General features: G+C 47.3%; 1 protein-coding gene across 1 annotated transcript in view; it reads right to left on the reverse strand.

The window, feature by feature from the left end:
• Positions 1-706: 706 nt before the first annotated feature.
• GNA11 (G protein subunit alpha 11) overlaps positions 707-14,595 on the reverse strand; it is a 106,316-nt gene continuing 92,427 nt past the window's right edge. The window contains exons 6-7 of the mRNA XM_078670880.1: positions 1,740-1,893; positions 707-1,043 (exon numbers count right to left, since the gene is read on the reverse strand). Coding sequence (XP_078527006.1) covers positions 853-1,043; positions 1,740-1,893 — 345 coding nt within the window. The 3' untranslated portion in view covers positions 707-852. The remainder of the gene's footprint in view (positions 1,044-1,739; positions 1,894-14,595) is intronic.

Genomic DNA, 14,595 nt, shown 5'->3' on the forward strand with positions numbered 1-14,595 from the left:
CAGATTGATCTGGGTTGGCCATAAAAACTTAGGAAATGCTCCCTAAATGGATCTGAAGCACAATAAACTGCTGACCATGCACTTCTCTAGGAGCCCTCCTCTGGTAGACTCCAATGAGAGCTGCCCTGAGGTCTCACTAGGCCCACTTGCTGCCAAGTACCCCAATACAGGCCATGAACAAAACAAATCAATGTGCTTAATATTGATGTGACAAATATATTTGTTTAAAAAAAAAACAGGCCTTAAAACAGAACCACCATATGTCCCCCACTGCTGGGAATCTTAACATGGTCACAGCTAACCGAGTGTGTGCGGGAAGAACCAGGCACCAGGGTTCAGGCTTGGCAGCGGTGGAGAAGGGTTGGGGGTGGGCTTTTAGAACCAGCGGGGCTCCACACTCAAAGTAGTCCAGTGAGTTTACAAAACTCAGCCCCCAAAGCAAACTGTATTAAGAGGATGGGTAAAATCAACACAAAGGAGAAAATAAATAAAAAAAAGTCCTTTGGCGCAATGCATGAGAAGAAAAGCTGTTCGGTGCGTAGAACAAGTGAAGAGATGCCCACCCATTGCCTTTCGCTCCCTGGGCTCAGCTGAAAATAAAAGGTAATTTTGTTTAATAAAATTTAAAAAAAAAAACACTAATCACCTACTCTGTTGGTGGAGGTGTGAAACCCCAGGATAACACTGAGTAAAATTTCGCAACGTCACTGATCAGACTATCTCAATTATTACATCATTAAAAATTTAAGATTTCACTTCCTGTAAATTTTATATATATTATATATATATATATAATTTCTCATTTTCTGTTTCTTTTGCACCCCGCAGGCCCATCCTGCCACTGCGATGGGGTCAGACCAGGTTGTACTCCTTCAAGTTGAGCTGCAAGATGGTGTCCTTGACAGCGGCAAACACAAAGCGGATGTTCTCCGTGTCTGTGGCGCACGTGAAGTGGGAATAGATGATTTTGTCGCTGTCGGGGTTTAGGTCCACAAACATCTTGAGGATGAACTCGCGGGCAGTCTGGGCATCTCGCTGAGGACCTGCAGCGACAAGGGAAAGATTAGTGCTCACCAAAGTCTGATAAAGAGGCCAGAGTGGTTTGTCTGGAAGAGGGTTGCAAAACCCACTGCACTGTCCCCTCCCAAAACCAGCTATACTTTCAAAACCAACCGAGTCAAGCAAACTTCCTATCAGACAGGGCATGGCGCTCTTCCCATCCTTCATACGTTCTCTGGTGTAAAAGATATTCACCTGCTCTGTTTCCACAAAATGACACAACCCTTCCGTGCGTTTCATGACCATAGTGGACGCACCACTATAAGTGGGCTACTGGCCGCACAGACGCAGACCCACCAGTCTGAAGGTTGCAATGCCCACAGGAGCACCGAGAGCCTATTAGCTCTTCAAGTGGAAGCTTAAAACCTTTGATATTTGAGGGTGAGTAGATTCAAAGTGGCCGTGTGACATTAGGTGCTTATTCCAGCACCAACCTAGGAACACAGCACAATTCACAAACCAACAGATTAACCGCAGCAAAGGGTCAGCGACTCTGCACATGCTGGGCTTTCCAAAATAGCAGGGATACCCACTGGGACTGCAGAACACATACAAGCTCATTCCCAGCAAAGAAAGTCAGGCGGTGCCATGTAATGACAAAAGTTACCCATTTTGCTCAAGCCCCTGCTGTGAAGTTACTCTAGAAGCTTGCCAGAATGGGCAGTCCATGAAGCACTCACCATCAAACTCTGGAAAGTAGTCCACGAGGTGCGAGTACATGATCTTATCTTCCAATAAGTCCTTCTTGTTAAGGAAAAGGATGACCGATGAATTCTGGAACCAGGGATAGGTGATGATCGTGCGGAAGAGTGCTTTGCTTTCCTCCATGCGGTTCTGCAGATAAATATTAGCAATATTAATGCACTACTATGAGACCTTGCACAATCTGGAGGACAATGTACAGAAGCCATAAATACAGGGGTCTAGCAGTCTAAAAGGTGGCGAGCATACAACAGTGACTAGCTGAGTCTACAACGCAATGCGCACTCCAAACATACCTAGGCTCAAGGCATTGAACGTCTTGTAACATCTATGTATTCATATTCCATGGATGCAGACTTGCTATTCGTAGCATCCGCCGTAGCATCCTTAAATCTACACAGAGTCACATTACCAGCATGGTGGTCTGCACCAATAAGTAACCAAGGTAGATTCACTTCTGTACTTTGTGTAATCTTATGTACATAGGACCAACAACTCCCAAGGTGAAGCCACGTATTCTTAAGCATTGTAGCAAAATGAGATAAGCCACACAGCCAGAGCACTTCTGGTGGACCATAAGAACATTGCCCAGCACATTTCAGCGGAGATAAGGAATCAAGTTATCAACCAGATAGTCATTTCTCCAGTTAGAAATATTAAAATTACCTTTAATGTAAGCAAGTGCAAATTGATTGACTTCACAGAGCATGGACTCCAGGTGTAAGAGGAAGCGAGCCACTTGCTGGGGCCCACTCTACACAGTGGAAAGACCGGTATTTCTTTGGATATCGCATGCATGATTCCATGAAGCATCTCGGGTATCCTGCCGTTAGCACGTTAACTGAATGCGTGTGATCTATATCGATTTCTGGTACTTACGTGTAAATCACACTGCTGCTTAAGGTATACCATGTGCAAAGCTGTGCACGATCACACTTATCAGACTTTTCTTTTATACTCTGGAATAAACACCGACTTGGAACATTAACGGGTAACATTGTTTAGACTTCTCATTTCGCTTGCAAGATTGTGAGGTTAATATTTAGCCATGAGTTTTTCTTCATTTGTAGTCTGATTTCCAACTCTTTACTTACAAATTCCTATATATAAAGTAAAGTCCACATTTGTAACGCGCACAATCACCCGTAAGGGTCTCTAGGCGCTGGGGGCCGTCGGGAAGATTAAGCGAGCTATTGCCCAGAGTCACATGGTGCTGGGCTAATCTGCCGCCGGGGCCGGGGATCGAACCGTGATCCCCAGATTCCAGCGTCAGTCGCCCTGGCCGCGGCGCCACACCTCTCCCCACAGGAACCACAGCAATAAAGCAAGACAAGGGGACTTGAGAAGGGGTACCATTATTGTTGGACATTTGGTACTAGGGGCAACGTACCCACTGGGGTGTTCATGTGGTGTGGACTACGTCTCCCAGAAGGCCTTGCAGCCACGCCCAACCGGGCGGGAGATGTTTAAGAGCAGAAGCACCTGGAAAACGTTTCCCCCCTGCACTTTCCTCAAGCCACTGATGAAGAGAGCAACTCGAAACGCGTTTGGCTTTATTTGGTATGATTTCGCCCTTCAAAGAATCCTTTTGTTGGCATGCTGTTCTTTGAAATAAAAGATCTGGTGCACACGACGTGGTCTCATCTGGCTCTTTTCCGAAGTTGGGACTGTTAGTTTTGTGTGTATATATATATATATATATATATATATATATATATATATATATATATATATATATATAAAACAAATCTGCTGGCAGCAGGTATAGTTAGGACCTAGTTTCCACAGACAAAGCTTTTTTTTGTTTAGCTAACAACTTGAACTAGTACACCAATCACTTCAGTGGCTGTCTGGGAAGTTTTGGGGTGATTCGTGAAGTGGGACCAAGAAAAAGGGGGGTGGGGTTGCAAAAAGATTTTTCCCCATGCAGCTTCCCATAGGGATTTCTAACAACTATAGCTTGAATCGCTGAACGGAATGACACCAAATTTCGCAGAAAGCTAGACCTTCGTCCAGAAAGGGTGTTTTTTGTAATTAGGTATACATCGGTTCAGTAGTTTTGGAGTAAATGTTTATGTATATTAAGGGAAGCAAATCCTCTGCGGTACCAAAGGATCTGAAAACTATGACTGATTGGCTGACAGCACTTCGAACCAGGAAGTGTTGGCAGCCATCCTGGGACTCAGCTGAGTCCCAAGACAAAAGATTTAGTATTAAAAAATTGTTCTTTTATTTTTAAAGACAAGGGTGCAGGGTACCTGGCGGGGGCAAAAATTATTATTTTGTTTTTTTGCAGGCAAAACCAAGGTTGATCTGCATGAAAAGGAAAAAAAAGAAAAAAGCAAGTGTGGTTTTCTGTGCTTGTTTTTATATGTCCTCTGGGGTGGGCCAGGGGATGGCACACAGAGGAAGTTTCCAGAGTCAGAAAGGAGGAGGGCATGCTTACCCCCGCATCATCCTCGCTTGCGGACCCCATTCTCTTGGTGTATTGCTGTTCTGGAGGATGCCGGGACCTCACCCCAAGACCCATGCAGAGACACCCCACCCACCCCCCACGTGGAATTCTGCACAAGGGGTCCCCAGTAAAAAAAAAACATCAAGGCTCTCCCAGCTTAGCAGGAGAGCCAATACTATATTATTCACTGCACCCAAAGGAGCGCTCGCATAATGCCCTGCAGAGCCTGAATGTTTTCACCTCCAGTTCGGCAGCTTCTTCCATTGTGATGCCCTTAGGACAACCGGGTCTTCACCAACACCACCAGGAAGACGCAGCCTTTCGCCACAAAAGACGTGAGGAGTCCCCACCCTAAGTTGGGTGGAACTCCAAGACAGTAACCAAGGCAGGAGCTGGGAGTGCTGCACCCTCCAGGAGCCAAGTGTGTGGTTGCATTCATTATGGCATGAAACGCCTATAGGTTGTTAACGGTAGTACATGTATTAAAGCACCCTCTGCAGGCCACGTGTATGGTTGCAACACAGTATTATTACAGTGTGATGCCTTCTTGGGGCTGCTTTTGTGGGTGCAATGTGAAAGTAAAAGATTTATCTAAAATACTCACAGGTTTTACTCATTCTAGATGCTTTATTGGTTCACCATGATGAGGGCTATGATTTCTACTCATGGTATATATGTTTTATCAGTATAAAGTGTTAGTGTATGCTGGAACGTTATTTTTGTATTGCATCTAAGTACACCATGATGATTAGAACATGGGCTTTAGGAGAATGTGGCCCATTTAGGTCACAGGTGATCACACAATGTCATATATTATATTTTCCATCTGCCATTGTACAGATTTGAAAATTATTGCATAGTAATCAGTAGTGTGTGTGTGTGTGTGTGTGTAGAACATGTACTACTACTTTTTCTAAAGAAAAAGTACTGACCAAACAATCACTTATTGAGTGTGGTTATTGTGTGCCAGTGAATGGTGATTACTAGCCCACACCACCTCCCCTGAGTAGGCCTTGGACTGCTCTGCCTCACTACCCTGAGAGAGTCCAGCGCTACAATGGGGTGCTTGGTTGCCAGTAAGGACAATTGTGGACCCATTACTTGCGCAGCGTAGGGTCGGCTTTTTGCATGCGTGTATGGCGGCGGTTGTATTAACGTATTGAAATTAAATATAAGTTTGGGGGTTTTAACGTATAAATTCACTGAGAAAAACCTGCTCACATGGACATTATAGTTAGGTTCATATTTTACACACACAAAACCATAGAAATTCAGCAGCCCTAAGATAACTAAACACTTACAAGGTCCCAAAGGCGAGACCTATTGCATTGCAAATGCTTGTTTTTTTATTAGCCACTAGGCCACCAACCAGAGATTTATTTATTTTTTGGGATGTCAGGGAGAGGCTGCTTGCTCCCCTTTATTGGGGCTATTTTGGCAGTTTCTGCCCCCCCCCCCCCCAACTTCCCCACACAAAAATGCAAGAAAAAATAATTCTGGGTAAGAAAACGTTGGGAAATCCACACAACCCATACATCCCTGGCCTCCACCAGAGTGTCAAATTTTTAGAAACGTCTGGGGTTGGTTGGTTTCCCTAGATGGCCACCGAGCCCGGGACTAAAAAGCCAGGTGACTCTTGTAAAACCAGGTCATTTTGTGTTGGGCAATTTTGATGTCTCCACAATACATTTAGGGTCCTTCCCTGCCGCAGCTGCTTGACCCATCCACACAAGTGAGATACAATTTTTATCGGGAGACTTGGGGGAACGCTGGGTAAGTGTACGAATGTGGCTCCCTGCAGGTGCCAGAACTTTCTATCATAGAAATGTGGGTGTGTTTTTTTTTCTTACAACGCTTGAGGCTTGCAAGAGATTCGCGGTAACAGAACCAAAGCGAAACTCACACTTCACCCCATCCTGGACTCCCCTGGATGTCTAGTTTTCAAAAATGTACAAGTTTGCTAGGTTTACCCAGGTGCCGGTTGAGCTAGGGTCCAAAATCCAGAGCTAGGCACATTGCGAAAAAAAAGGGTCAGTTTTCAAAGAAAAAAAATGTGATATGCCTATTTTGCATTTTGGGGTGTTTGTCATGGGCACTAGGCCTACCCATACAATTGAGATACCATTTTTATCAGGTGACTTGAGGGAACACAGAATTGTAGAACAAGTGTTAACAATTGACTTTCTATACATTTCCAAATATATGACAATGTATAAAGGAAATATCTTATTTTGAAACATTTCCTACAATTCACATGCTAGTATGGGTACCCACAATTTTGGAGATGTGCAATTAACTACTGCTTCTAAACTCTATATTTTGTTTCCATTTCGATGTATATAGGTGTACTTGATTCCTATTTTTCACTCTTTATATGTTACCAAATTATCTTGCTGTATACCATTGCAAGGTGCAGCTCAGTTATTGGCTCTGGGTTCCTCGGGTTCTTGTTGAACCTACCAGTCCCTTATATCACCACAACAAGAAGGGTATTGCGGTCCTAAGGGTATCCTGGTTTCAAAAGTATCTGCGACATCTAGAAGAAGTTACAGGTGAAAACATCTGCACAAAGGACTGTTTTTTTCAACACAATTTCACTATTTTTTATTTCAACTGTTAGTATTTTAAGGAAAAAATTCAAGGCTCTACACATAGGACCATTTGCTGAATTCAGAATTGTGTCTTCTTGTATAGCTTTCCAGGATCCATTATTGCCTTCATACCCATTTCTACCACTAACTGGAAGGAGGTTGATAGCACAAAAAAACCTTGAAAAATAGGCCATTTCACAGTAAAATGCCTTAACAGTGTAGAAAAATGTGGTTAAAAGTTGGCCTGTTCCTGAAAGCTGGGGTGATGTTGATTTTAGGAACACAAACCCTTAGTGGATACCATTTGCAGGGTAAAAACACACTTCCCTATGCAGCACTTTCTCTCCACCCCCGACCCCCCAAATGTAGATTTTTCATCCCCCTCCAGGGGAATCCACAAACCCTGGGTACCTTTAGAATCCTCAGGTTTTTGGAAGAAAAGGAAGCATATTTGACGAGGATTCCTTAAGTCGACCAAAAGTTACAGGGGCCCAAGTGCGAACTACCCCAAATGAAGGGGTTGAGACACTAGCAGGTGTAATTCATGTTTTACTGCATTGTTAATGTCCTCTTGAATGAGGGATGTGAGTGATTTAAAACCACTGAGACACAATGTCTCAAAGCATTTCTGTACCTAAAGGGTAGGATCTGAAGAGGGGGTGCCAATCGCTTCAAATGAACTCCACTGCATTAGCAGAGTTTGGTGTGGCTGTTTAAATAGGACAATGTAAACAACTAGAGAGAAAGGGTCCGGAGGACACTCTTGTACCCCTTAATAACAATAGTAGAAAACAACATAAGAGTGGCCGCATCAATCAAAACACAAATAAGAATTAAGTCATGGAGTAATGATAGTACATACCACCAAGACAAGTACAAAAACCAGATAGGGGTAGGTTAAGTGAACATGCAAAGTGAAAAGAAAAGAACCCTCAGGCACCCACAAATGTTGGTAGCCAATATCTTCATTGGGTTCTTTTTTTGAGACAAGAAATATGTCCAAAATGTGATGAATTAGTGAGTTTAAAAAGAGTGTGGGCTACACCTCAAACAAAACAATCTTTATTACGAGGGTAGTTCTAACTCTATTAAAAACAGTGAAAAGAAGACGGACTTATGTGAGGTTAGGTTAATTTGAACCTTAAAGTCCTATAGAAATATTTAACAAGCATTTGCAATGCAATAGGTCTCGCAGCATTCAAGTTTGAGTTATTGGCATTGTATATGACAATGTGTTGCATGAATTCTTTTCCAAACTCTGTATTGGCTGGTGGTGTTTGTGCCCGGTGAAAGCGTGCACTGACGGATGGTGGTGTTTGTGCCCGGTGAAAGCGTGCACGAACAACTTATGGCGTCTGTGCCTGGTGAAAGTGTGCACTGACGGCTGGTGGTGTTTGTGCCTGGTGAAAGGGTGCACTGGTGGCTGGTGGTGTTTGTGCCCGGTGAAAGCGTGCACTGACGGCTGTTGGTGTTTGTGCCTGGTGAAAGGGTGCACTGGCGGCTGTTGGTGTTTGTGCCCGGTGAAAGCGTGCACTGACGGCTGGTGGTGTTTGTGCCTGGTGAAAGCGTGCACTGATGACTTATGGTGTCTGTGCCTGTTGAAAGTGTGTACTGACGGCCGGTGGTGGGTATGCCTGATGAAACCATGTACTGATGGCTAGTGGTGTGTGTGTGCCTGTTGAAAGTGTGCACTGATGGCTGATGGTGTGTGTGCATGGTGGAAAAGCGTGCACTGACATGTTTAGAAGTAAAGTGCGCCATACTGCGATTGCTACAATAGTTAATTGTGGATGTGCTAACCATTGATGCGTGCACTGATGGCTGGTGGTGTGTGTGTGCTTGTAGAAAATGTGCACTGATGGCTAATGGTGTGTGTGCCTGGTGGAAGTGTGCACTGCCAGCTAGTGGCGTGTGTGCCCGGTGAAAGCGTGCATTGACGGCTGATGGGGTGTGCCTGGTGAAAGTGTGCACTGACGGTTGGTGGTGTGTGTGTGCGCCTGGTGAAAGCGTGCACCGACGTCTGGTTCTGTGTGCGTGTGGTGGAAGCGTGCATTGATCGCTGGTGTTGTTTAAATAGCAACATACTTGGGTCCAGCATATAGAGCACTCTTTTTAAACAGGCATTAAGAGTGAGACAGCACACAATGATCCAATGGTAATTACTAGTTGAAGGCAAATCGCATATAGAACATTAGGAACACTGCAATTCTTTACATTGATTCAGACGGTCCTTGCTGCATTCAGGACATTATCAAAAATCAGTCTGTTTCGTGAGAAGTAATACCTTACATCCTAAACAGCTGTTTTAACAGAATGTTCCCGACTTTAAAAAGAGAGATGACTAAAACATTGGCAGGGAGGCAGCATCCTGAATTTAGGTTGTATGAATGTTACTTTATTGTTTGACTGAAAGAAAAAAGCTCAACTATAATAAACTCCTAGCCAACGCTGCAACACCATTCTGCCAGCTAAGCAAGCCGAGTAAGAAGGGATGTGCGGACTTCACCCGAAGGTGTCAGAGCGAATTCACAATAGAAACAGAACTGATACATGAGAACATTACTAGTGAACAAAATACAAAGGCAAACGTTACATTACATGAGGCAAAAGTGACAATGATAACAAACCGTGCCTTACACAGTGTGTAAGGCACTTTTTGTTATCTTAGTCTAAGCCCGCCTGATTCTATGAAATGGCGGCGGGACGCGGGACAGGCCTTTATCCTTTTCTTTCACTTTCCGTTCCGCACTTCCGCCGCCGCGTATGCGCGTGCCGCGTGCGTGGGGGGCGTGGGCAGCAGGGCTGGCTGCTGCTGAGTGGTGGTGAGCAATGCCAGGCAGCCCCAGGGCACGCACAACATTATGCGGGCCAATAAGCAGTAAGCCCCTGTGCGTGGCATATGGGGCGCGGCAGGCGGCGCGCATAGCCAAAGAAGAAGACAAGAGAAGAACAACGAAAACTACGAACTTAACTGCCTTCCAAGTCCAAGACAAAGCAGCCAGGCGGCCAGGCCCGCCCACGCTGAGCTGCCCTGTCCGATTTCCGAATCCGAGTCCGAAGACCAAAGTAAGTCACTCAGAGTCTGTCACTCCGTCTCCGTCACCGACCGGCGGGGCAGGGCTGCTGCTGGCTGCCTGCCTCCAGGCCTGCTGCGTGCACTAATTAGTTGCTTTCCTGTCGCGCATTTGCCTGCTTCTTATTTATGTCCCAACTTGTCACTCGTGTTTGTCCCTCCTATAGAACATGCTTTCTCGCTTCTGTACTTCTTTGCTCCCGGGGCCGCACTCAGTGTTGCTCTCTGTTCTTGCCTGTGTGCCGCTTCCCTCCATATTGGGTTCGCCCTTGCACTCAACCAGCCCCCCAACCCCTGTTGCTTCCTCGCCTGCTCCATTTGCCCTCGGCTGCTGCTGAAGCAAGCAAGCAGGCAAGCCTATATTATAATAGTTACAGTGCGCAACGCACGCCAGGGACGGATGGTAACGGGCCCCGGCCTATAAACATTAATTATGGTGCCGTGGTGCGCACGCCCTATCGGCCTGGCCTGAGCCTTTTTAAAATTAATTAAATAGTTGGTAGTGGTACGCACTGGAGCCGGGCCGGGCCTTCATAATTAAAATGGTGCACGGGAGTGGCGGCGCGCAGAGTAGTGCTATTTTTATTTTGTATAGTGGTCATTTTCCTGCAGTTTTGCTCTTTTAGACTACTGTAAATAAAATGCGCTTTTATCAGCCAACGTAACGGTGTTCAATGCATTGGTCTTGTTAAGATGAATAGCTAAAATACTAGATTGTTATTCCATCATGTTTTTAAATGTTCAGCATCACATGCTTACTTTCGTGAGCTTTCTATGTACTTATGACATATGCATCATCGTTATAGTTGCTTCAGTCAAGGAAAAAATGCGTGTCTCTGCATCAGATGTTTGGTGATTAGCAGCTGTCCTAAGCAGGTGTTACAAAAGGAACCTTACATTATTAATCTAGTATGTTTGCACTCCGGAATTTTTCAAGCTAGCTCAGTTGGTTGATGCACCTGTTACAATGATGCAACTCTGAATCTGCACTCTGAATCTCCACTCTGAAGCTCCACTCTGAAGCTCCACTCTGAAGCTCCACTCTGAAGCTCCACTCTGAAGCTCCACTCTGAAGCTCCACTCTGAAGCTCCACTCTGAATCTCCACTCTGAAGCTCCACTCTCCACTCTGAATCTCCACTCTGAATCTCCACTCTCCACTCTGAAGCTCCACTCTGAAGCTCCACTCTGAAGCTCCACTCCACTCAGAAGCTCCACTCCGAATCTGCACTCTGCACTCCGAAGCTCCACTCCGAAGCTCCACTCTGAAGCTCCACTCTGAAGCTCCACTCTGAAGCTCCACTCTGAAGCTCCACTCTGAAGCTCCACTCTGAAGCTCCACTCTGAAGCTCCACTCTGAAGCTCCACTCTGCACTCTGAAGCTCCACTCTGAAGCTCCACTCTGCACTCTGAAGCTCCACTCTGAAGCTCCACTCCGAAGCTCCACTCCGAAGCTCCACTCTGAAGCTCCACTCTGAAGCTCCACTCTGAAGCTCCACTCTGAAGCTCCACTCTGAAGCTCCACTCTGAAGCTCCACTCTGAAGCTCCACTCTGCACTCTGAAGCTCCACTCTGAAGCTCCACTCCGAAGCTCCACTCCGAAGCTCCACTCTGAAGCTCCACTCTGAAGCTCCACTCTGAAGCTCCACTCTGAAGCTCCACTCTGAAGCTCCACTCTGAAGCTCCACTCTGAAGCTCCACTCTGCACTCTGAAGCTCCACTCTGCACTCTGAAGCTCCACTCTGCACTCTGAAGCTCCACTCTGAAGCTCCACTCTGAAGCTCCACTCTGAAGCTCCACTCTGAAGCTCCACTCTGAAGCTCCACTCTGAAGCTCCACTCTGAAGCTCCACTCTGAAGCTCCACTCTGCACTCTGAAGCTCCACTCTGCACTCTGAAGCTCCACTCTGCACTCTGAAGCTCCACTCTGAAGCTCCACTCTGAAGCTCCACTCTGAAGCTCCACTCTGCACTCTGAAGCTCCACTCTGCACTCTGAAGCTCCACTCTGCACTCTGAAGCTCCACTCTGCACTCTGAAGCTCCACTCTGAAGCTCCACTCTGAAGCTCCACTCTGAAGCTCCACTCTGAAGCTCCACTCTGCACTATGAAGCTCCACTCTGAAGCTCCACTCTGCACTCTGAAGCTCCACTCTGAAGCTCCACTCTGCACTCTGAAGCTCCACTCTGAAGCTCCACTCTGAAGCTCCACTCCGAAGCTCCACTCTGCACTCTGAAGCTCCACTCTGCACTCTGAAGCTCCACTCTGCACTCTGAAGCTCCACTCTGCACTCTGAAGCTCCACTCTGCACTCTGAAGCTCCACTCTGCACTCTGAAGCTCCACTCTGCACTCTGAAGCTCCACTCTGAAGCTCCACTCTGAAGCTCCACTCTGAAGCTCCACTCTGAAGCTCCACTCTGAAGCTCCACTCTGAAGCTCCACTCTGAAGCTCCACTCTGAAGCTCCACTCTGAAGCTCCACTCTGCACTCTGAAGCTCCACTCTGCACTCTGAAGCTCCACTCTGAAGCTCCACTCTGAAGCTCCACTCTGCACTCTGAAGCTCCACTCTGCACTCTGAAGCTCCACTCTGAAGCTCCACTCTGAAGCTCCACTCTGAAGCTCCACTCTGAAGCTCCACTCTGAAGCTCCACTCTGAATCTGCACTCTGAAGCTCCACTCTGAAGCTCCACTCTGAAGCTCCACTCTGAAGCTCCACTCTGCACTCTGAAGCTCCACTCTGAATCTGAACTCTGAAGCTCCACTCTGAATCTGCACTCTGCACTCTGAATTTGCACTCTGAATCTCCACTCTGCACTCTGAATCTCCACTCTGCACTCTGAAGCTCCACTCTGCACTCTGAAGCTCCACTCTGAATCTCCACTCTGCAGCTCCACTCTGAATCTCCACTCTGCACTCTGAAGCTCCACTCTGAATCTCCACTCTGCACTCTGAAGCTCCACTCTGCACTCTGAAGCTCCACTCTGCACTCTGAATCTCAACTCTGAAGCTCCACTCTCCACTCTGAATCTCCACTCTGAAGCTCCACTCTCCACTCTGAATCTCCACTCTGAAGCTCCACTCTCCACTCTGAATCTCCACTCTGAATCTCCACTCTCCACTCTGAAGCTCCACTCTGAAGCTCCACTCCACTCTGAAGCTCCACTCTGAAGCTCCACTCTGAAGCTCCACTCCACTCTGAAGCTCCACTCCGAATCTGCACTCTGAATCTGCACTCTGCACTCCGAAGCTCCACTCTGAAGCTCCACTCTGAAGCTCCACTCTGAAGCTCCACTCTGAAGCTCCACTCTGAAGCTCCACTCTGAAGCTCCACTCTGCACTCTGAAGCTCCACTCTGAAGCTCCACTCTGCACTCTGAAGCTCCACTCTGAAGCTCCACTCTGCACTCTGAAGCTCCACTCTGAAGCTCCACTCCACTCTGAAGCTCCACTCCGAAGCTCCACTCTGAAGCTCCACTCCGAAGCTCCACTCTGAAGCTCCACTCCACTCTGAAGCTCCACTCCGAAGCTCCACTCTGAAGCTCCACTCCGAAGCTCCACTCTGAAGCTCCACTCCGAAGCTCCACTCTGAAGCTCCACTCTGAAGCTCCACTCTGAAGCTCCACTCTGAAGCTCCACTCTGAAGCTCCACTCTGCACCCTGAAGCTCCACTCTGAAGCTCCACTCTGAAGCTCCACTCTGAAGCTCCACTCTGAAGCTCCACTCTGAAGCTCCACTCTGAAGCTCCACTCTGAAGCTCCACTCTGCACTCTGAAGCTCCACTCTGCACTCTGAAGCTCCACTCCGAAGCTCCACTCTGCACTCTGAAGCTCCACTCTGAAGCTCCACTCTGAAGCTCCACTCTGCACTCTGAAGCTCCACTCTGAAGCTCCACTCTGAAGCTCCACTCTGAAGCTCCACTCTGAAGCTCCACTCTGAAGCTCCACTCTGAAGCTCCACTCTGAAGCTCCACTCTGAAGCTCCACTCCGAAGCTCCACTCCGAAGCTCCACTCCGAAGCTCCACTCTGAAGCTCCACTCCGAAGCTCCACTCTGAAGCTCCACTCTGAAGCTCCACTCTGAAGCTCCACTCTGAAGCTCCACTCTGAAGCTCCACTCTGAAGCTCCACTCTGAAGCTCCACTCTGAAGCTCCACTCTGAAGCTCCACTCTGAAGCTCCACTCTGCACTCTGAAGCTCCACTCTGAAGCTCCACTCTGAAGCTCCACTCTGAAGCTCCACTCTGAAGCTCCACTCTGAAGCTCCACTCTGCACTCTGAAGCTCCACTCTGCACTCTGAAGCTCCACTCTGAAGCTCCACTCTGCACTCTGAAGCTCCACTCTGCACTCTGAAGCTCCACTCTGAAGCTCCACTCTGAAGCTCCACTCTGAAGCTCCACTCTGAAGCTCCACTCTGAAGCTCCACTCTGAAGCTCCACTCTGAAGCTCCACTCTGAAGCTCCACTCTGAAGCTCCACTCTGAAGCTCCACTCTGCACTCTGAAGCTCCACTCTGCACTCTGAAGCTCCACTCTGCACTCTGAAGCTCCACTCTGAAGCTCCACTCTGAAGCTCCACTCTGAAGCTCCACTCTGCACTCTGAAGCTCCACTCTGAAGCTCCACTCTGAAGCTCCACTCTGAAGCTCCACTCTGAAGCTCCACTCTGAAGCTCCACTCTGCACTCTGAAGCTCCACTCTGAAGCTCCACTCTGAAGCTCCACTCT

This window comes from Lissotriton helveticus, chromosome 12 (assembly GCF_964261635.1).
Source record: "Lissotriton helveticus chromosome 12, aLisHel1.1, whole genome shotgun sequence".
Taxonomy (NCBI): Eukaryota; Metazoa; Chordata; class Amphibia; order Caudata; family Salamandridae; genus Lissotriton; species Lissotriton helveticus.